The sequence below is a fragment of a genome, unplaced genomic scaffold (assembly GCF_019419815.1).
Source record: "Pyrus x bretschneideri cultivar Hongxiangsu unplaced genomic scaffold, Pyrus_bretschneideri_v1 Contig5, whole genome shotgun sequence".
In the NCBI taxonomy this organism is placed as follows: domain Eukaryota; kingdom Viridiplantae; phylum Streptophyta; class Magnoliopsida; order Rosales; family Rosaceae; genus Pyrus; species Pyrus x bretschneideri.
The window spans coordinates 7,093,277-7,117,049 of record NW_025999787.1 but is presented as its reverse complement, the minus strand read 5'-3'; the positions used below and the strand labels follow the sequence as shown (position 1 = coordinate 7,117,049).

Genomic DNA, 23,773 nt, shown 5'->3' with positions numbered 1-23,773 from the left:
CGATATATTGTTCTTGCCAAAGTACCAATGATGAAAGTTGAAGCTCTGTGATTCCAAATACCAATAATTTGTGAGTGAAAAAGAATAACCCTACAAAAGAAGGGGAAAAAAACTACAAAACAAAAGGTAATGCACACTACACCTCTCATCTGCCTAAGGCAAAATTTAAATACGCTGTCTCTCAAAGAAAGGATCCCACTCATGTTCCTCCACAGTCCCAAACAAATTGTACTTCCAACTCACTTTCTCTGCATAATCAAAGCTTGTGTTCTTCCCTTCTCTCATATCCTTCCTAATTGTTTCCACTCTCTCAAGAACCCCTTTAACCGCAATGTCAAATGCATCGTCAAGCGTCTCCAATCTAGACCCTGGATCTGCGTATATCACTCTCGGAATCAGCTTCACAACCTCCTCTCTCATCTCATAAACTTTCTGCCTCGGAATCTTTTGCAGTGTCCTCTCAATGCTCACCTTCCCGTTTTTTATGTCGAATGCTGGTATGAGGACTGAGTATTTGGTGTAGTCCTTAGGGAGTTGCCATACGTATTGGACGTACGCAGACCCTGGGTGGAAGAACACCGGAATGCAGCCTGCGAGGATGGAATCGAAGATTGATCTTCGGGTTAGAGAGTCTCCGGGAGGCTGTAGGCAGAAGACGGAGCCTTGGAACATTTTCATGACAAAAACAGGCTTGTGGCACTTGTCCGGACCAGTTGTGCATTCTAGGAGCTTGCATTTTCTCCTTGCTGCCCTGCATTGGTCTATGATTTCGTTGCGGATTGAATTTTGGAGATTAGGCCTAGGACCGCCTGCGAAGGAGAACAATATCCGCCGCTTCTGCCTCCTCATTCGGTTTTGCCATTGGAACACCTCATTGTCTTTTGAAGGGTGGAAGTATGTTGGATATGGTATGGCAAAGTCATTGCTGTTCCAAGGGCTGGATTCTATTGCCAACATTGTCATGTTTTTCGATTCAGGCAAAAGCATAAGCTTCGTCCCCCACTCCGAATCCTTGTCAGTCCATCTCCGAAAATCCCATGTAATTCTTCCTGCCACCATAAAATGATCTCTCCCCCACATTTTCTTCCACTCTGGTTTTTCTCTCAGCCATTTCGCAATTTCAAGTGAGCCAGAATCTCTCGTGGATATGCTCGATCCCCAAAGGTAGCGCGCCACGTCTAGGCCAGCGTAGTAAGGTACGAAAATTGCTGAAGCTAGTGACGAGTTTTTTGTCAAACAGTTGTACTGCTTCATTCGGCTGTGGAATATGACCTCTAGCAAGAACTGATTTGTAGCAAACCAACCAGTGTTTGAATAAACTTTTTCCAAATTCGAAAGACGGGGACCAAGGCCAAAGTTTGAAGCGAGCTCACACATGTCAGTCCAATTGCTAAGTGAACCACATTTCTTCAACAAGTCCTTGTTAAATTTGCTAGGGATGTCATGAACATATATGTACTTACCTGTGCATGATTCAGAAACGGATTCCGAATCCGATTCATCCCTTTTATCCAAATGTTCTTCTGGCTCAGCCTCTTCATCCCCGTTCTCAGATTCAGCTTTATTTTCTCTAGGATAGCGCTCTTGGTCATTACGGTCATGAGGCTCTGATTCCTTCTTAGATAGGTGCCCAAATTTTTCAATGCCGTGTTCTTCGATTCCGAAAACATCTTTCGTTCTCAAATTAAAAACCCCACCACTTCGGTCATGGAAAACGATGTTCATATGACCTTCATCTCTTGTTTTTGTGTTCCTACTTTCATTGGTTTCTTCAGGCAGAGAAACTGAATCACCGGAATTTTCAGACTCATTAGCAACAGTAACAGAAATGTCGATATTGTGATTACCTAACACTGCAATCAAGCTCTTTCCTACCATGAACTGCGAGTGGTATACACAAAGCAATAGAAACCATATAAGGAATGAGGCACATACAAACCAATATTGGTTGCGGCAGGCTGCGAACGTCACGAAAGGCCTTCCCATATTTTCACGAAAGGCCCTCAATCGTAACCTTTTTCGATTCGTCGTCGTAATTGTCTCCCTTGTGTAAACCTTGGATCAATGAAAATTAAGAAAACTCAATGGAACAATGTGAGAGGTACAAGAAATGGAACCAACCCAGGTAAGAAAAAAGGGAGAAAAAGAAACCCCAAGAGGAATATCAGAAGATTAATGGTGTTTTTGATTGAAAAAAAATGAAAATTTAATGTGGAATTAGATGCATTTGAGAAGCAAGAAAATGAAATGCATGGGATCCGAAAAGGTTTGCATGGCATGACTTTCTGCAGAAGAAATTAATGTCCGGTTTGCTTGGAAAGTAGACTGGAATTTCGAAGAGAGAGGGAATGAGATCTAATGGGGGACGTTGCTAAACAATTCATTGTAGCGTTCTAAATATACACAATACTCAATCAGTTTCTTGAAAAACCATCACACTTCATAGAAATTCACTTCAAACTTAATACTTTAGCAAAATTATTTTGTTCAACAATATTTTTAGAGTTTAGTTAGTTCAACATTTGGACTTTGTTATTTAGAATTAAGTATCAATCTTGCTATTTAGAAAAACTGAACTTAATACATTTTCACTTGCAAATTAAAAAAAAGAAGGTATTATTAGACTATAGCGGTATTGAATAATATCAAATGGTTAGTAAGTTAATGAGAATTGGTTAAGTTGGTAATAATAGTTTTCTTTACTAGATCAAGGCCTAAATTCGAGTCGTGCTAGTATGTCCTGACCCGAAATGGAGTAGACTCCCTTCTATATAATTTGTGTTTTTTTTTTTTCACCAAAAGAAATAATATCCAATGCCAAATGGTAAATAAATTAATAATCAATGTTTTATTTATTTTTTTATTTTTTTAACTTTTACAATGAACAACCAACATTTTAATTTTATCGAAGTAGTCAACCAGAAAAGCGGAAATACATAGTACAAATTTAGATTGTTGTTTCTCTTCTTCGAATTCTTTATCCACGCTCTATAAAATTAATCAATTTAAGTTCAAGAAAACCATGTAAACTTGCATGATAATAAACAATTCAACGTATTATTGCATGAATATTTTAGGCAACATTCAAATTAAAACCTATCATAAAATTGACTATGCAAAGACTAATTAATTAAAGAAAGTGTATGAAACAAATGATCATTTACTACAGTGGTGAAAATAAGTTGAGTCTTTGTATAAACGTCCAACCAACATTTTAATTTTATCAAAGTGGTCAACCAAAAACGCCAAAATACATGGTACAAAATTAGTTTGTTGTTTCTCTTCTTCGAATTCTTTATCCACACTCTATAAAATTAATCAATTTAAGTTCAAGAAAACCAAGAAAACCATGTAAACTTGCATGACAATAAACAATTCAACGTATTATTGCATGACAACGTATTATTGCATGAATATTATAAGCAACAATCAAATTAAAACCTATCATAAAATTGACCATGCAAAGATTAATTAATCAAAGAAAGTGTCTGAAGCAAGTGGTCATTTATTACAATGATGAAAAGTAGTTGAGTCCTTGTATGAAAGCGCTTAAATCCCGTTGGTGACTAATTTAACAAAATCTATCGTTTGATCGAGAAAAAAAAAAAAAAAGTGTCTGAAAAACTAGCATGCACGAACATTAATCCAAACAATTTAAACCACCACATATACTATAATATAAACCTATGCTGGCACTTCTGTTTTTTTCTTCTTCCTTCAATTTTTTATATTTTAACCTGAAATTCTGTGTTTTGTTTCTTAAGCCTGCAGATGCTTAACCTAAGGTGGATATATGTCTTAATCTGCAGCCAAAAACAAAGGATAAAATGATTTACATAGTATAAATAAAAATTTAGCTATAATATCTGCTGCCAGTTCTGTTTTTTCTTCTTCCTTCAATTTTTTTAACCTTAAATTCTGTGTTTTTATCTTAAGCCTGCAGATGTTGGACCTAATTAAGGTGGATTACATGTCTTAATCTGCAGGCAGAAACAAACAATAAAATAATTTATAACAAATGGAGTCTTCAACTCCAATTACTTGTTTGGTAACGTGGTTTTTCTAATTCCTAAACTATCCTCGTTTGGTAGGGTAAGTAAAGTAATGGCGTGACGTGATGGGAAGGTTTGGACATTACTTTTCCTTCCATTTCCTTCTTTGTTCAAAATTATTCAATTAATCAAATTTTGTCCTAGTACTTGTTCCACCTTAAAACCAAAAATCATTTTCCATTTTCAAACACCTTGGTATACTTTTGGAATTTCTCAATCGTCAAGTCTTGAAATTATTACCCAAAGAAGATCCGGCTCTGAGATTTTAGGTCTTGTGCAAGACTCAAACAGAGACCCTTATAAGGTCTAAAATTTTAGTTGTTATATATATATATATTTTTTTTTTCTTTGTTTTATTATGTGTAAATTGATATAACGCAAAAGAAAATAAATAAAAATGAAGCATGGCGTGGTGGTTAGGGTACCTATCTGCATCCCCTATGTTTTTGGAATAGATAAGAATTGCAAGAACTACACTAGTATCTGGTTAACAGATGCACCTTTAGGTAGAATAAAATTGTAAATCAAGAGTCTCTCGAACTAGAGGCCCTATGTGATGGCACTACTTACACACCCTTAAAGTCGGTTGTTCCGAAAGAGAGCATTTGCATCATACAATGGAATTAGTTTGGAAATTAAATATGAGGGGGTTGCCAAAAAATAAAAAACATAGCAAGTTACCAACTTTACATGTAACTAGAGTGATGTCGATGTTGAATACTCAAATGTTGAAGGTGTTCATATGCTTGATAATAGTTAATACACATTTTTCTTTTGACATCACTTGCTACCTACTCATGGAGAGTGGTGATTTAATTTTTTTTTTCCGAAGATTAAAATAATAAAACTACGTGACTTTGTTGCAATGATAAAAAAATTTATCCTCACACTCGAAGTCATAGAAAACGCTCTATTGACCAGAACAATCTACAAGGTGCAAGCACGAATTCTCTCTTTGCGCAATATTATATGTGTCAAATGATCCCTTAATTAAAATCTCAACAACAAACATAAAACTTGATAAATAAATTTACACAGCTCTTAAATAGCACCACATGGCAATCTGCATAATTACAAAAATGGCGATGTAATTAACCAACTAATAAGACAATCAAACAAGAACAAAAGAAAAAGGAAGGCAAAGTAAGAAGCAAAGGTTAACAAGACTACGTACCAAAACATCAGTTTGTTCATAACTTGGAACCAAAGCAGATCCCTCCAACCCAAGAAACATAAAAAAAAAAAAAAAAAACAAACACAAAATCTCCAGAAAGTAGAAAAAAAGAGAGGCAAAAGTAAAAACCCATTTCATTCAATTTTGTCCCACATTTTAATTTCGATGAGATTGCAATCAAAACTCAAATGGGTTTTCTGGGTCTGAATCAAAATCAATACACCGAAAAAGGGGAGATTTTTATGGAGAGCGGCCAATCTGCTGCGCCGAGCAGCTTAGATATAAAGGTGGTGCGTCCACGGCGGAGCGACAACGTTGTGCAACCGGCGGGGCAAGGTTCGGTGACGCCGCAGCCGCGGCGGTCGTTCAGCGACTACAACCCGTTCAAGAGTTGGGTGTCATGGCTGGTGCCGTTGATTGTGGTGGCCAACATTGTCGTTTTTGTGGTGACAATGTTCGTGAACGATTGCCCCAAGAACTCCGGCAGGTGCATTGGTCGGTTCCTCGGCCGCTTCTCCTTTCAGCCCTTCAAGGAAAACCTGTTTCTTGGGCCATCTTCAAACACGTAAAGCTTCACTCCTTGATTAGTTTCTATGCGTATGAATTTGTTGGGATTTGCAGTTTGGATTGAAATTTGTGTTTTCGGATTGGCTGGGTGTTTGCATGTCGAAATTTTGAAAATTTTAGTTGTGGATTGGGGTGGAACTGCGGGAAGCCACAGTGGCAGTGAACCTGTTTCATGTAAGTTGATCTCGTTTCTATGTTTTTGGTGAAATTATGATGAGAAGGGTGGGATGGTTGGATTGATTTTGATTTGAAATTAGAGTGGGATCAATCAAGGATGAGACTCTTTAAGGTAAAAGTAACTGAAAGTTATGTATTTACACTTTTTGTAAAAAACTTTTGACTTGGTGATTTGGAATTTCGGTTAGACTAGATATATTTGTAAAGAAAATGGTTGAACAGTACGAAGATTGATGTAATTCTGCTTTTAATTAATGTTGGACTTAGGAAAACTAATGAATACAGAAGCGAATTTACGATTAGTTTAGAAACTTAAAGGAGATGGGCAACTTTAGTTTTAACTTTTATGTATTTATTAACATTCAGACAATACTTGATGTCTATTTGATGTTGGCATATGGGAAATGCTTGATCAAAGAAGAAAGGTGCTCGAAGAGCTGCAAGTGTTGAGCTGCCTTGTTTGATTAGATTGTTGTGTTATTCAAAATGTCCCCTGTAATACGTTACAAGGTTAAAGTTTTACATTAGTGTTCTTTAGCAACTTACTTGCAAAATTTTTGTTCGATTTTCCTTGCCCTGTGAGGCCAATGGTAGAATGATTATGGAAAAATGAATTTTCTTTTTGTCTTAATATTTCTGGTAAGAGGGAGTATGCATTCTTCAAGGACTTGTTTGTGATTCTTTTTAGCTGTTTAATGTGCTCATTTCAGTATGCATCATCCAAAGTCTATGAATGCTAGAACTTGTAAATTTGTGATTTAAGGGGGAGGGAGCAATTGGAAATAAGAGCCATAGACATGCCCCATAAGGGTCAATAGGTCTCAGTTGCATATCTAACTTGTTTCCCATGTGTTTTCATCCTGAAGATTAGAAAAGATGGGTGCTCTAGATGTGCAGAGAGTGATTCATCAACACCAGGGGTGGCGGCTGATCTCATGTATGTGGTTACATGCTGGAGTTTTCCATGTGCTTGCCAATATGCTGAGTCTTTTATTCATTGGAATTCGGCTTGAGCAAGAATTTGGATTTGGTATGCCTCTGGATTTTCAGCTTCATGTATGTCATCATGCATGTACAGCCACATTTACAGATCTTTGTAGTAAAAGATAAAGCACAAAAGACAGTAAATTATAAAATATAAATTAGGTACCAAGTGCAAAACTTCTTTCATAATTCTAGAAGAGAAATACTTTCCGGATGTCTTTAGCTACCTTGCAATTAATCTACAGAGGATTTCTGAGCATGAATTTTGTGAATTATAATCGTAGAGTAGTGGTCAGTAGTGTTGTTTGCATTATAACTCACACCAGTATGTTGATAGGTTTGATGGAAACAAGAGGACATTTTATTTGAGCAAAGAAGAGAGTTTATACACCTAAGCTGGGGTTCAAGAGAAACCTTTTTGTGGAAGTAGCTTGGCAGGCTATTCAAACTTTAGTTTAGACATGGTATTACATTTTAGAGAATAAAATTGCTTGGAACAAAAGCTGATAGATTATTATATCCTGTACGTGTAGACATAGTGCCTCAATATTTTGAAATGTCTAAAAAAATAATAGTTTGATGCTGATCTATATCATGTACAGTTGTTTTGACGAACTTGATTAAATTTTTTGGTTTGAAACTAATGTTTTTCTGATTTGTTTTTCTGCAGTTCGAATTGGTGTTCTATATGTCATGTCCGGTTTTGGCGGGAGTTTGCTTTCAGCTCTTTTTATTCAATATGGTATTTCTGTTGGTGCTTCTGGTGCACTTTTTGGTTTACTAGGAAGCATGCTTTCGGAGCTCATATCAAATTGGACAATGTATGCAAACAAGGTAAATAAAGTTTCTGTATATTCAACGATGCACTCTTTATAGTATATGCACGACCCTTTGATCTTACAGTTTCAGATTTCTATCCGCAGTTAGCAGCATTGCTTACTCTCGTTTTCATCATCATAATAAACTTAGCAGCGGGGCTTCTACCACACGTGGACAACTTTGCTCATATTGGAGGATTTGTTTCTGGATTTCTTTTTGGATTTGTGTTTTTGATCCGCCCCCAGTTTAAATGGCTTACCCAACGGAATGCTCCCCCAGGACTTATTACTACTCCAGTTAAATCCAAACACAAGACGTATCAATATGTATTGTGGGTCCTCTCACTGATACTATTGACTGTTGGGTAAGCTCCTCCTCGATCCCTGAAATTTAATTATTTGACTTCATAAACCTAATGCCCTGCATGTGGTAGGCACAGTTGATGCGTGCGCAGTTTCTGATCGAATCAGGGTACTTGATTTTGTACAGATGTGAAGATATTATGCATCCTGTAATATTTCTTCGTTACTGTCATTGTGAATAGTCTCTGTATCTGCTTGTTTCTAATCAGAATGGTTTGGAGAAGGCCCTTGTGTTATTGCTGTTCTCTATGTTGTGATACTAATTGGTCACTCCGTTGATAGCAGGTTCTACTTTGTTGTTTTGGGTTGTATGTGTTGGCAGTACTTAGTTGTTTTGTTATTGGAAATAAAAGTTCAGTTTCTTTGTACTTGTGTAGTATCAGTATATGCGGGCATTTTCTGATAGAAGTCATGTTTTTGACAGGTATACTCTTGGCCTGATTACCCTTTTTCGAGGGGTCAATCTAAATGATCACTGTTCCTGGTGTCAGTATATGAGCTGCATCCCTATTTCAAAACGGAGTTGCAAATCACAAAATGTTTATTGTTTGGTAATATGCTGTACTTTTCTGCGCATATTTACTTCTGCCTTAATATTTGATAGTTGGAATCATAGAAGTGCTTGCTTATTTATGTGATTATGGTTGCATTCAATCCTTCTAGTTTCGGCATTCCGTTTAATCTAATGTCTTCAGGAAACTTAATTTAAGAAATGACTCGAGAAATTCTGAGTTGGAAATTGCTTCTTCAAGTTAGTACTAGAAATTGGTTTTGTACTGACATATTGTTCTGTATGTGCACCAATCTTGCAGTCGAGCCAGATAGGGAATCAACTGAACTTAACGTGCGTAAGCAATGGTAGAAATGGGACATATTCGTTGTTGGATCCCAGCGCCTCCCGGGCTCAGCAGCTATGCACTGAGCTTTGCAGTTGACCATACACGTACAAATTCCCGAGTTGATAGAACGTTGATTCATATGATTCATTCTTATATCTGTAGGAAGTATTCTTTTTTCTTTTGTTTTTTGTTGGGTAAACATAGTCTTGTGTATTCACCAAGCAATGGTTATCTTGCCATTATTCTTTTCTTCTTTTACTGCCTTTTGTACCATCTTTCTACTATTCATGACAGTTGAAACACGTACCGAAACTATGAAATTTACTTGCCATATCCAACTACTTAAACGCACAATTTACTCATCATACCTAAGCTTGTTTGAATGTGGAATGTTACCAACCCTCTAAGTTGGACCTTTGCGCTCTACTTCTCGGCTCTTCCTCTCATTTTGCAATTTCTGAAAGATGATCTGACATGTCTTATCTAGTTCACTTTCTAAAGATCAACTTTGTGAAAAATCAACTAAATCAGAAATCGTTTAACCATTTGATTTAGTTGTTTTAATAAATTTAAATCGTTTAAATTAGAAATCGTTTAAATTTAAAATGGTTAAATCGTTTAAATTTCAGAACTCATTCTTTGCACACAATTCTCGGAAATCGAAATTCTGTTGTGGCTTATGTAAATTGTTTAGCTTTGTCATGCATGACCAAAAAATTGGACAAACAAATTCCCATTATCACATCACCTGTCTCTCTCTCAAATGAGGATTCTGGTTGTGTAGCATGCTTGATTGCTTGAACAAGGCATTCAATCTCTTCCTTATCTTCCTAGAACATTACTAAAATATGAGCAGCCAAGCCTGTCGGCTTAATTATATTAGTTAAGTGGCTAATTACATCGCCCACATGTCTCCATGTTGTAAAATCTTTGATCCATCCTCAAAAGTCAAGCCTTTCCCGCCGGCCGGCTTAAATGAACTCTTCTCTTAACTTCATGCCATATATACATAAAGAGTTGCTAATTTCTCCGGTTAACATTTGAAGGCAATGAAATAATTTACGCTTTATGTGGATGTCATATGCTTTTTATCTTCTTATTCTCTGTCACTAGTTGACTTTATACACTTTCTATTTGAATTAGCCATGGGAGTCCAATTACAATACAAAAATACATTTTTGTCCCTCATACAGTTGTTATGTGACGTCCGTCTGACCAAAATAGATGAAAAATTAGATAATTTTTTTTTAAATCTAACGCCGGGTTAAAATTGACTATTTATAAAAGTTTAGGAGGATAATCGGCTAAAATTAAAGTTCAAAGAGAAATTGGCAACTAATAAGTTATCTTGTTATTGTGCGTGCTTAATGATCCAGGTTCTTCCAGTCATATGTATAAATTAGCTTAAGCTGAAATGCAATTTACCAATTTCACATCGCGCAACCGATAATTCACAATGGAGATTTTGGTTGTGAAATTTATCCTAGCTTACTTATCAGTTTGCAGTGCAGTGACTCTTGCATGCTGTGGGAGCTCCAATGAGACGGACAGGCTTGCATTGCTAGCCATCAAGGATCAAATCATGGAGGATCCTCATCAAATCATGAGCTCCTGGAACGAATCCGTTCACTTTTGCATGCGGCGTGGTGTCACATGCGGTCGACGGCATCAACAGAGGGTGACAAGGCTGGAGCTTCAAGGTCAAAATTTGGTGGGATCCCAATCCCCACACATAGGTAATCTGAGTTTCCTAAGGATACTACAGCTGCAAAACAATAGCTTTAGTCATGAAATTCCTTTAGAAATTGCGCATTTGCACAGATTGCAGGCACTATATATATATTCAATAACTCATTCACTGGCTCTATTCCAAGCAACATATCATATTGCTCCAACCTCGTCTTTTTGAATTGGGTTTCAACAGGCTGGTTGTGGAACAATTCCTCCAGAGATTGGGTCCTTGTCGAAGCTTCAACAATTGGTTTTACAAAGTAACAATTTAACAGAAGAGATCCCTCCTTCCTTGGGTACCCTTTCGTCTCTCGAGGCATTTGCTGCCTATGGTAATAACTTGATGGGAAGCATCCCTAGTTCTCTAGGTCAACTGAAAAGGTTAACATTTTTGTCATTGGGCATAAACAACTTGTCTGGTGTCATCCCTCCATATATAACCTTTCTACTCTCCAAGCTTTACACGTAGTATTTAACCGAATTCAAGGGACTCTTCCCTCGGACTTGGGAGAAACTCTTCCTAATATCCAAGTTCTTAACATTGCCCCATATCAATTTACCGGATCCATTCCTCTCTCAATATCCAATGCTACAAGTGTACCGACCTTTCATGTTGGCTTCAACAATCTAACTGGGCAGGTACCCAACCTCCAGAAGCTTCATAACCTCCAACATTTTAACATTCAAAATACTCATCTCGGAAGCGGCAAGGAAGGTGACTTGAATTTTCTCTCGGACTTGACGAATGCCACAGAGCTAATATGGCTGATTATGCCTGTGAACAACTTCAGAGGAACGCTTCCCACATCAATATCCAATCTATCACCCACGATTGAAAGATTTTGGGTTTACACAAAACCAACTAGATGGAAGCATCCCAGTTGGCATGGGGAAATGGATCAACCTGCAATCGTTGGCTATGGAGGACAATAACTTCACAGGTGATATCCCCTCGGACAGTGGGGAGCTTTCGAGACTTGCAGAATTAGACTTTTCAGCAAATGAATTAACTGGAAGCATTCCGTCCTCTCTTGGGAACTTAACCAAGTTAGGCAGACTCTTCTTGCAAAGAAATAATCTTCAGGGAATCATCCCTTCAAGCCTAGGCGAAATCCAGCGGAATTGGGATCTTTCATATAATAACCTTAGTGGCACAATACCTCCAAAAGTTCTCAGCCTCTCCTCCTTATCAATATATTTGAACTTGTCTGCAAACCATTTTACAGGTTTCCTTCCCATGGAGGTTGGAAAGATGACCAGTCTAGGTGAGCTGGACATTTCTGATAACATGTTAACCGGAGAGCTTCCGAGCAGCCTTGGTAATTGCGAGAGTTTAGAAGTTCTACACTTGCAAGGAAACTTGTTTAAGGGGTCTATTCCTTCATCTATGGCAGCGTTGAGAGCTATTCGAGATTTAGACCTTTCTCGTAACAATCTTTCAGGTGAAATTCCACAATTTTCAGATGATCTTGTATTCTTGGTGAATCTGAACCTGTCATTCAACGAGTTTTGGGGGTCCGTACCAACTGAAGGTGTATTAAAAAATGCTTCTTCAATTTCAATTGTTGGAAATACAGGGCTCTGTGGAGGGATTGCTAATCTTCAGTTGCCTAAATGCAACTCTAAAGGGTCCACAAAAGGAGGATCATCTCGTAACCTTAAATTAATAGTCCCACTAGTATCCGGACTTGCATTTCTAGGAATAGCAATGGCGCTGTCCTATTTCTTTCTTTGCTCGCCAAGAAAAAACATTGAAGAAACTCCGAGGAGGACTTTGACGAACACTTATTTGCAAGTGTCGTATTCTACTCTCCAACAAGCTACTGGTGGATTCTCTTCGACTAATTTGATTGGTGTGGGTGGTTTTAGGTCTGTATACAAAAGAGTTCTTACTGATAAGGATGATAAAACTGATCAACTTGTTACTGTGAAAGTGTTTGACCTGTTACGCCATGGAGCATCAAAGAGTTTCATAGTTGAATGTGAGACTCTAAGAAATATCAGGCATCGAAATCTCGTCAAGATTATAACTGCATGCTCAAGTGTTGATAATCATGGCAATGATTTCAAGGCTCTAGTTTATGAGTTCATGGAAAATGGGAGCTCAGAGGAGTGGTTGCATCCACCTACTGATATTGAAGCGATAGGAGATCATACACCCAAGAATTTAAATCTTCTTCAGAGGCTAGACATTGCTATAGATGTTGCTTTTGCAGTAGATTATCTTCATAATCATTGTGAAACACCAACAGTTCATTGTGACCTCAAGCCAAGCAATGTTTTTCTAAACGCCGAGTTGACGGGACATGTTTCTGACTTTGGATTAGCAAGGTTTCTCCCACCACTATCAAGTAATGTCTCAGCAAATCAAACCCAGACAAGTTCAATTGGAATACGAGGAACAGTTGGTTATGCTGCTCAAGGTCCGTATCCTCATATCCTATATGCATAATACAAGTGAAGATATTTTTGTTTTTATATATTTACAATTGTGGTCACATTGTTGTTTTCTTATATTTGTATGTAGAGTATGCTATGGGAAGTGAGGTCTCAACAAATGGAGATGTCTACAGCTTTGGCATTCTCCTATTGGAAATTTTTACAGGGAAGAGACCCACTGACAACATGTTTAGTGACAACCTGAACCTCCATAATTTTGTCAAGATGGCTGTCCTTGGACGAGTTTCCGAGATTACAGATGCACCACTTCTTCAAGGATACACAAATGAGACTCCCAATCAAAGCAGCTCGAATGTTCAAAAAATTGAGACATGCTTGAGCTCCATATACAAAATTGGAATTGCATGTTCTGTTGAATCCCCAAGGAATCGACTACAGAATATCAATGATGCTGCATCTGAACTCCAATCCATTAGGAACACTCGTCTTGCATAGAAACTTCTTTTACGAGGTTTTGTGAGAGGGAAATGGTCATGTGCTGCGTGTGAAGTATTCTATCTTGTTGGAGCTACAGTAGATGTGGTAATTTGCATAGTGAATAATGAACAACGACTCGATGAGGTTCTTGTGTGAAAACTACACTATTTCTTGTATTGCCTAGATCCCCCTATGTTACTTAAAAGGAAAAGAAAAGTCTATCACTTTTTGTTCTATTATGTATATATTCTGCATAACATTGCATCTAATTTGTTATCCAATTCAATCCAAATCTCGACTCTAACCGAGGCTTATACATAAACATAATAATTTGCTTGGTTGGGAAGCTTCTGGATTATTTCATGGAGAGTTAAACAGTCTATGTATTTGCTAGAATAGATTAACTAAACAACTTTAGTTTTAATTCATTTTTTACAGAAATGGTTTTTACAATGTGATTTTTAATATGAACGGTTCTGATCATAAGCACAAACTCTGTAATTCGAACACGAAGAGTTTTTGAATAAGAATTCATACTCATCTGTAACCAAATATTGTTCTTGTAATAATATAAATAAATTTAACTGACTTAGTTTATAAACATTTTCTTTATTCACTTTCTTGGCAGTAAGGGACAGTAGTCGTTGGAAAGAAATGTCAAAGACTCAAAGTTTAGCTCGTGCCACGAATTTGTTGATTAAATTTAAAACCAATTGATTATTCCTATTCACTCTTTCGATATTGACTCTCTGGCCCTCAAAATCTACATGGTCTTCAAATTAGACTAAAATTCTCTCCCCTGTCATTTCCTTCCCATTTTCTCCTTTCTTCAAAATCTACATGATCCCACTCCCTTCAAATTTATTACCGCTTGCATTTCTCTTCAAGTTTAGTAGTTGTTCAATGTTCAGGGCCGACTTGCTTGACATCTATTTTCCAGGATGATATTATGTTTGGTTAATTTCTGGAGTCAATTTGCTTCCTTGTCCCGTTTTGGAATAGTACATCTTGGTCCTTGGAGTTTATAGAAAATTCGGACCTGCTGTTGTCAACATTGTAAGCATGCATTTAAGTTTCGTCTACGGAAGAACAAGTCAAAGTGGTTGTCATTTGAATTTTCACGAACCAGAAACTGCAATGTAGGTTCCTCTTATCTTTCTACAAACTTTTCTTGTCATTTGCATCTCAAATGAAACTTACCAATTTCACAATCCAATTCAGAAATGAGGGTTTTCATTGTGAAATATGACAAAATAATATACAACTTATACATGGGATATTCCAACCCTAATATTATCAAGGTTTGTTGTGATAAAACTCAACATCTAGCAATATGAGGTTAAGTTAGGACAATATCGGTGATATTGATGGTGGACCATGCTAAGTCTACAAAGTTTATCAGTGATGGATCCAGGGATCCTCTTGGTTCCCTGGGACCCTACGAAGAAAGTCGTCAAAGGACCCTATGACCATCTGGTATGAGACCTGAGTATACCCACAAATTGTTCGATGAATACCTTTTAGGCAGAAAAAATGCCCCCACGTGCTCGACTAAATTTCTCAATGAAAAGGCTGTGCGTGCTTGAATCTTAAATTGAAACCCCATGTGATTAGAGTCTTGAATCTGCCATTGCATATGTATACACATACATTTGGATGGAAGTGTTCACAGACTATATTTATCTGGAACAGAATGATATTTTTGTACATAGTTAATCAATTTAAAATGAATTAAAACATACCAAATTAGTGTTCACAGTTAAGACCCCTCATAACTTACAGACTTCAAATTCCCATTCATAACTAGGGTTGCTCTGTTAGGGTAATTTTTATATTGGGTGATGCCAATGTGAGATCTAATGTGAGTGAGACGCTTCACATTGGATGAGATCTGAGGTCAGATGAGGCCAAATACATGATCTTCCACCTGGTTAGTAATGTGTTTTTTGTTCTCTCTCCGATACTAATGATTGTTGTGTGAGCTTCTCGATCCCTCAAATTCAATTATTTGACCTCATATACCTTAAATTGATTCCCGGCCGGCCTTGTGAGAATTTTGAAGGCTTATTTGATGAGTATTTATTGCATCGCTGTGCAGAAGAGATATGCTAGGCAGATTCGCCTCAAAAGCAAGTTTCTAACAATTTGCTGGACAAGTGTCCCTTCTATCGCAACAATTAATATTCATGTTTGGGTCCATTAAAATAACAAAAAAAAATGTTAAAATTGTTCTCTCTCTCCTCCAACCTATCGTCTCTCCAACCCGATGAACTCAAACAATCTAAAGAGACCAAGAAACGAAGATTGTCTCATAGCTTGAAACTAATACGCCCTTTAGTATTTGGACTTAATCTTCTAGGAATAGCTAGCCATGGTGTTCTCCTATTTCTTTCTTTATTCGTCAAGAAAGAAAACGATAGAAATTTCACTGAGCACTTTGGAGAACATTATTTTGCAAGCGTCATATGCTACTCTACTTAAAGCTACTGATAGGTTCTCAACGGCTAATTTAATTGGTGCCGATAGTTTGGGGTCTGTGTACAAAGGAGTTCTTGATAATAATGATAATGCTCATGATAGTTTGGGGTTTGTGTACAAAGGAGTGATCGATGATAATGATAAAGCTCAACTTGTTGCCGTGAAGGTGTTTAACTTGTTACGCCGTGGAGCTTCGAAGAGTTTCATAGCTGAATGTGAAGTTTTGACAAATATTAGGTGTGGTAGTAAAAGTTCATCGTCTTCACTCTTGAAATTGTACTTACAAATAATTAAACATCTTTGGACAAAAACCAAAGCCACACGCCCAAGGAGTGGAGAGAGTTTGGCCAATGGATCTTTGATGCCTAAGTTTCTCTAAAAAGAGCGAGTTTAGAGCTTGAGTTTATGGTTTCAACTTACTTGAGAAGTGCAGAATAAGGAGTATTTATATGGTTTGGCTGGGCACATAGGGTGAGGGATCTCACGCCACATGTCGGCATTCAGTTGGCTAAGTTGTGTCATCCATTGGATGAGGAAGTAGTCTTTCATGAGGAAAGCTTAAAGGTAGGATTTAGTTATTAATTCTACTTTTAATTCCCTTGTCTTATCTCTTTGCCATGGGCAGAGGAGTTTGGAGATAGTGTGTTCAACAACTCGTATCTTTTTGGTTGTTGATATATGCATGGAACAGATGAGGGCCTTACCAATTTAATAAAGGTTATTCTCATCAATCATGAACAAAAGTCCATGTGTCAGCTCTAAGATTTTTTAATTATTTTTTACTCCACAAATGGAAGGTGCATGAGGTGTAGAAATCCCAAGTTGAGTGGGCTAGCAAAAAGTGGATTCCTTGTCTGCTTTGAATTTTGAGCTCACGTGTAGTAAAGTATTGTGGGTGATGAATACCAACTGCCTCTAGAATTTATTTAACTATACCTTAAATAAAGGATTAAATAAACCTAGAGAGCAATTATTTTCCAAACACGAAAGATAGAAAACCAGAGAATTGTTCCCCTTCTCCCAGTTTTTTCTTTGCTTGCTTCATGAAGAGTTGATCATCGTCATTGGTAGCGCCTCCAAGGAGTTTTTGATGATGATGATAATAATAGAGCTCAATATGTTGCAGTTAAGGTGATTGATTTGTTCCGCCGTGGAGCATCAAAGAGTTTCATAGCCGAGTGTGAGGTTTTGATAAATATTAGGCATGAAAGAGTTTAATTCTAACAATAAGGTTGACTAGGGACCAAAACCTAAATGATCATATTATAATTCTGTGTTCAAATGTTGATTTTCAGGGTAATGATTTCAAGGCTCAAGTTTACGAGTTCACGGACGACGGGAGCTTAGAGGAGTGGTTGTATCCACATTATGGAACTAAAGAGTTAAGAGGCCAAATAACATGATTGACTGGTGGAAATTTTATTTTGAAGAGTCATGTACCCAAGAATTTAAATCTTCTTCAGAGGCTAGAAATTTCCATTGGTGTTGCTTGTGCATTGGAGTAACTTCATAATTATTGTGAAACGCAGATAGTTCCTTGTGATTTCAAGCCAAACAACGTTCTCTTGAACAACGAATTGATTGGACATGTGTCTAACTGGATTAGCAAGGTTTCTCTCACAAGTAACGAGAAATGTTTCAGCAATTCAAAGTCAGATAAGTTTCGTTGGAATAAGAGGAATGGTTGGTTATGCAGCTCTAGGTAAATATCTTAGATATATACTTCATTATATTTCCTCTTTTATTTTGGAGTATTGACTTTACAAAATTCAAACTGAGCTATTAGAAGAGAATGTTTTGAATGATATGTTTATTCTTCTCAAGAAGAGGTATAATATACAATCCTAAGCCTAATCAAATAGGGAAGAATAATTACAAGAGATTACAAAGAGATTTCTCCCAGATTACACGGGATCCATCATAAACTAGGAAATCCTAAATTATAGAAAACTATACAAGTCAACACTCCCCCTCAAGTTGGTGCATATATGTTACACATGCCCAACTTGTCCAAAAACTTGGAAAATTTTTCACTAGAAACTGCTTTGGTGAGAATGTTAGCTATTTGATCTCCCGTTCTGATTAAAGGCATTTCAATTATTTTACCCTCTGGCTTTTCTTTAATAAAGAATCTGTCAATCTCTATCTTCACCGGATTATGAACTATTTGCGAGTAGCTTTATTATCACAAAACAACTTCATCGGTTGACTATGTTTGACACCTAAATCTCAGTAGTAGTTTAAGCCATAAAATCTCACAAATACCAAGGGCCATACTTCTGTATTCTGCTTTTGCACTTGATCTTGCTACTACTCCCTGCTTCTTGCTTTTCCAAGTAACTAGATTTCCACCAATAAAGGTAAAGTAACTTGATGTTAAACGCCTATCATCACTCGAACCGGCCCAGTCAGCATATATATAACCTTCAATACTAAAATGACCATTCTGCTTAAACAAAATCCCTTTTCCCCGAACTTCCTTTCAAATAACTCAATATCCTCATAACTGCATTCATGTGTTGTTCTCCTGGATTATGCATGTATCGACTAACAACACTCAAGGCATGAGCAAGGTCTGGTCTAGTATGTGCCAAATACATTAATCTTCCCACTAACCGTTGATACCTCCCTTTATTTACCGGTACTTGGTTTAAATCAATGCTTAACTTCATTCCTTCTGCCAACGGAGTAGTCACAGGTTTGCAAGCTGACATGCCAGTTTCTTTTAACAGGTCAAGAATATACTTTCTCTGTGACAGGAAGATTCTTGACTTGCTCCTTGAAACCTCAATTCTAAGAAAATATTTCAAAGACCCAAGATCCTTCATCTCGAGTTATGTACTTAAATATTTTTTGTAAGGCTGCACACTCATCCGGATCATTACCGGTAACTACCATGTCATCCACATATACAATGAGTGCTGTAAGCTTTCCGTTCCAACGTTTCAAGAATAACATGTGCTCACAGTTGCTTTGCTTATATCTAAATGCTCTCATGGACTTAGTAAATCTACTGAACCATGCTCTTGGAGACTGCTTCAACCAATACAATGATTTTCGAAGCCTGCACACCTTTTGTCTATGCATCTTTGGAACGTTACTCCCTGGTGGGAGTTCCATGTAAATCTCTTCTGTCAAGTCCCCATGCAAGAAGGCATTCTTCAAATCGAACTGCTGTAATGGCCAATTAAGATTTGCAGCCAAGGACAACAAAACATGGACTGTATTGATCTTGGCCACAGGGCCAAATGTATATGTATAGTTAATTCCATATTTTTGAGTGTATCCTTTTGCTATTAGCCTTGCCTTGAAGCAATCCACTGTCCCATCAGCTTTGTACTTTACTGTATAGACCCATTTGCATCCCACAAGTTTCTTGCCGACTGGCAAGTCTATGATCTCCCAGGTAGCATTCTTCTTTAATGACTTCAACTCTTCATTCATTGCTGCTTGCCAACGTGGATCAACTAAAACCTCTTGCACATTGTTAGGAATATATACAGTAGATAATTGATGCACAAATGACTTATTTGATTCTGACAGGTGACTGGTAGACACATAATTACTTAACGGGTATAACACATTAGACTCAGGGTTGGGCTTACTCATCGGATACCTAGTTTTGCATTTACGGTCGACTTCATAAACAAGTTTAGAAATACCTCGGTTGACGCGATCAGAGAGACGACATGGTGGTGGTGCATCCGGGATTGAAGACGATTGATTATGGTTATCGGGACTCAAGATCGACTATGAGATAGTTGGCGACATAGGACTGTCCGGTGGTGAGGAAACTGGCAGTGAGTTATCTGGAGATGTCGACTCGTCCCTTTTAAGGTTTTCAACATTATTTCCATGTGAATGATCACCACTTGTCTCCAAGACATTACCACTTAGTTCCAATTCATTCACATCATTATTTTCGTGTGAATGATCACCACTTGTCTCCAAGACATCACCACTTAAATCCAAATCATTCACAGTATCTATATTTGGAATAGTATAATTAAGAGTTTGAACTTCTGTCTAATTCTCCCCCTGAAGTGAAGACTCGAGATTGGCAAAATACATATCATTATCATGAAATGCAACATCCATAGTGACAAACAATTTTTTCGTCGGAGGGTGATAACAACGATACCCTTTTTGATTTGAGGCATACCCCACAAACACACACAGTAAGGCCCGAGGCTTAAGCTTACTTCCCCGCTGTTTATGCAAGTGAACGAAGGTCATATAACCAAACACGTGAGGGAGAAGATTAGGAACTGTAGTAACATCAACATATGAAGAAAGAGTCTAGAGCAGTGTTTGAAATTCGACTGATCGGGATGGAACACGATCCATGAAATACGCAGCTGAGGTGAGAACTTCTCCCCAAAAAGATAACAGGAGACTCGCCTCAATCAAGAAAGGCATGAAGTTTAGAGTTTACATATTTGCCGCCATAGTCACTCATGAGAACCTGTATTTGTGACTTATATTGTACTTGTACCATTTTGTAAAACCGCTGAAACAAAGAAGTAACTTCACTTTTGGACTTCATCACACAAACCCAAGTCATATGTGTGCAGTCATCAATAAAAGTAACAAACCAATGAGCACCACCAAGTGTAACAGTTTTAGATAGTCCCTAAACATCAGAATGAATGATCATAAATGAGATTGAACTTTTATTCAAACTAGGCGGAAACAAAGTACGATGACTTTTAACCATTTCGCAAACACCACATTTAAAGTTAGAAATATCATGCTTACCAAACAAGCTAGGAAACAACCTCCGCAGATAACCGAACGAAGCATGTCCAAGTCGATGATGCCACAACCAAATCTTCGAAGCTTTATTCCTATCCCCTGGATTTCCTTCCACAACAAGAGCTTGAGTCAACATTCGGGAATTGTTTGATGTCAGCTCCAAGTAGTAGAGTTTCCCTTTCCTAATACCATTACCAATCGTCTTACGAGTCCGAATGTCCTTAAAAACACAAAAAAAAAGGCCAAAAAAATCACAAGACAATGTAGGGCGACAGTTATTTGAGCAACAGATAATAAATTATAGTCAAGAGAAAGAACAACAAGCACGGTATCAAGACTATGGGTATCTGAAAAGGAGATGGTTCCTTCCTTGATAATAGGGGCAGGATTATCGTTGGCGACACTCACGACAGTTTTGGTGGATGGTTTTAAGGTTTTTACCTGCCTAGAATCACAAGTCATATGTTCATTAGCACTATAATCAATTATCCACGTGTTATTCGTAACAGAGGCAGAAACCTTTAAAGCCTCACCATTGTTACATGTATTAGTAGAGGCAAACACTTCCGTAACTATATTTCCAGAATCTACCTTTGCATCAGCAAACGAGGTACGCGTGGTCGTATTCTCATGTCCGAGTTGATCGGATCGATTTGGAGACGTACAAGTCCAGTCTGCCATTCCCAAGCAACTTTAATCAATACGTCACTCAATGGTCGGTAAAGCCCAAATTTCCAAGCAAACCAAGCCCAAGAAGCTTCAATTTGCACGGGCCACCAAGAAGGATAGCCCAACAACAATTAAAAATAACAATAATCTCAAAAACCGCAATTTTTTTTCCTTGCCGTGTGGTCCTTAAACAAACTGCCAAAAAATAATGTCTTTTTTTTTTTTTTTTCTTTTCCTTATTTCCTTTTTTTTTTTTCTTTTCTTTTCTCATTCCTTTCGATCTCTATTTCTACGAACCAGGATCCTCGCCGGATCCATTCCTTAGGGATCCTAAGGATTATGTAATCGTGTCCGTTTATCGTATATTGTGCGGTCAGTTTTCGTTAGGTACTATTTATATTTAAATTTTAAATTTTAAATGATTTATGACCGTACGATATACGGTGAACGGACACGATTGCGTAATCCCTACAATCCTAGGGAATGGATCCGGCGAGGATCCTGGTTCTATTTCTGGGCAGTGTTCTCCAGAGAAAACAAGTCCGAGTGCAGGTCTGGGATCTCAATTCTGGGATTCTGGATGCGATGAGATAGCAGCAGCGGTGAAGTTTGGATCAAAGTGAAGTTTGGATCAAAGCGACGGCAAAGATGCGGGTACAGGGAGTGCAGCAGATTCAGAGAATAGTTGCAGCGGCAACGTATAGGTTTGTGGGTTGCTGGTCAAGCTAATTTCGATCTGGGCAGTCGAATATGTCCCCGTGATGCAGTAGCGGGCACAGGTCGATGAAGTGAACTCGGGGTCAGCAACGATGGAGTCGCTTGCCGGTCGAACAGGCGCGAAGCACAACTGGCTACCCGGCTGGTGGTTCTCGGGTCAGCAACGACGGCGTTACTCGCTGGTTGGACAGCTCTGCACAACTGGCTGCGCAGCTGATGGTTGTGGTTCTGCGCACAGCGCATATGTTTGTTTGTTTGTTTTTTTTTTTTTTTTTTCCCTAACCTAAGCTTTGTGCTAAGAAGAGAATGCTTTGAATGATATGTTTATTCTTTTCAGGAAGAGATATAATATACAATCCTAAGCCTAATCAAATTGGGAAGAATAATTACAGGAGATTACAAAAAAAAAAAAAAAAAAAAAGAAAGAATGCAGTGCTAGAGTTCATAAAGTTGAGGTGTGCTTAAATTTGATATTTAGAACTGGAATGGCTTATGGTTTGAACCAAAAAAAAAAAAAAAAGAGAAAGAATTGGAATGGCTTGTTAAATGCTAAATCCGCAACAGATCGTCTAAAGAATATCAAATGATGTTGCATCTTAACTTCATTTCAATACGTTTCTTGGATAGAAACTTTCATATACTGCTTGTGAAGTGTTAGCGTTTTTGTTGCCATAGTAGATGTAGAAGTTTGCAATGTAAATAATGACCAATTATGTTCATTGCCACACTTTCTGTTATGCGTTCTTTCAGGACTTGATAGATGTGTTCTCAAGCTTTTAAAAGGTGTACTAGACACTAGTCAGGCGGCGGGCAGAGACCTAACACCTAGACGATTTTTTTAAAATTTAATTATATTTAATATATAACATATAAATAAATGTCTAATTATTCTTAAAAAATACATAATTATATTGGAATACACAAATTACAAAATAGAATGACATAGATTACAAAGTATTAGAACATATTGAAAACATGAGGAACTGCATATAATGAATGTTCATCCAAGTATTTAACAAGTCTCTTACCATTTATTGAAAAAATAAAATATAAAATGAAATTATCTATTTCCTATCTAAGTAAGAGTCGCGACCTAGACGGGGGTCAAGGCCAGCTAGGCGAGCTAGAGGGGTGCCTTGGGGGGCTAGACCGGTGCCTAGGCATGTCTAGGCGCCTTTTCCTAATTTCAAATGCATAGGTATTATTCGGAGCAGTGGTCGGTCGTCTAGTGCCTAGGTGGCGCTATGCGGGGACTTTTAGAATAGTGTACTCTGGCAGAGATGAGGGTCATTAACAGTTCTGACATCCATTTCCAATAATATAGGAAGCTTTATCTCTATTAGTTTTTATTAATATCTATCATACCTAGGATGACAATATTCTTTACTTTCGCTGCACTTTTATCTACTCTGACATTACATGCATTGTCATAAGGGTATCACCAACACTGCGCACTCGTGGTTAAGTTTAATTTCAGACTTCAATTTATTCGTACTTTTACACTTCACTACATGCTATGGTTTCGTCAACTTCCTAATGTCAACCAACATACCTTGATTTTCATTGTCCTCG

The 23,773-nt window shown here is 37.6% G+C and overlaps 3 protein-coding genes and 1 pseudogene across 3 annotated transcripts; 3 read left to right on the top strand and 1 right to left on the bottom strand.

Annotated features, from left to right (window-relative positions):
- Positions 1–165: 165 nt before the first annotated feature.
- LOC103954341 (probable xyloglucan galactosyltransferase GT11) lies at positions 166–1,986 on the bottom strand. The gene has a single exon (XM_009366156.3). The coding sequence runs from the start codon at positions 1,984–1,986 to the stop codon at positions 166–168; it is 1,821 nt and encodes a 606-aa protein (XP_009364431.2).
- A 2,896-nt stretch (positions 1,987–4,882) lies between these two features.
- Positions 4,883–9,307, top strand: LOC103954298 (RHOMBOID-like protein 1). Its single transcript, XM_009366111.2, has 6 exons — positions 4,883–5,791; positions 6,837–7,000; positions 7,625–7,788; positions 7,878–8,137; positions 8,560–8,686; positions 8,948–9,307. The coding sequence occupies exons 1-6, from the start codon at positions 5,415–5,417 to the stop codon at positions 9,068–9,070; spliced, it is 1,215 nt and encodes a 404-aa protein (XP_009364386.1). The 5' UTR covers positions 4,883–5,414; the 3' UTR covers positions 9,071–9,307.
- Positions 9,308–10,430: 1,123 nt separating this feature from the next.
- Positions 10,431–13,600, top strand: LOC103954299 (LRR receptor-like serine/threonine-protein kinase EFR). Its single transcript, XM_048569326.1, has 4 exons — positions 10,431–10,685; positions 10,899–11,037; positions 11,497–13,128; positions 13,233–13,600. The coding sequence occupies exons 1-4, from the start codon at positions 10,431–10,433 to the stop codon at positions 13,598–13,600; spliced, it is 2,394 nt and encodes a 797-aa protein (XP_048425283.1).
- Positions 13,601–15,953: 2,353 nt separating this feature from the next.
- LOC103954342 lies at positions 15,954–18,269 on the top strand (annotated as a pseudogene).
- The last annotated feature ends 5,504 nt before the right edge of the window (positions 18,270–23,773 follow it).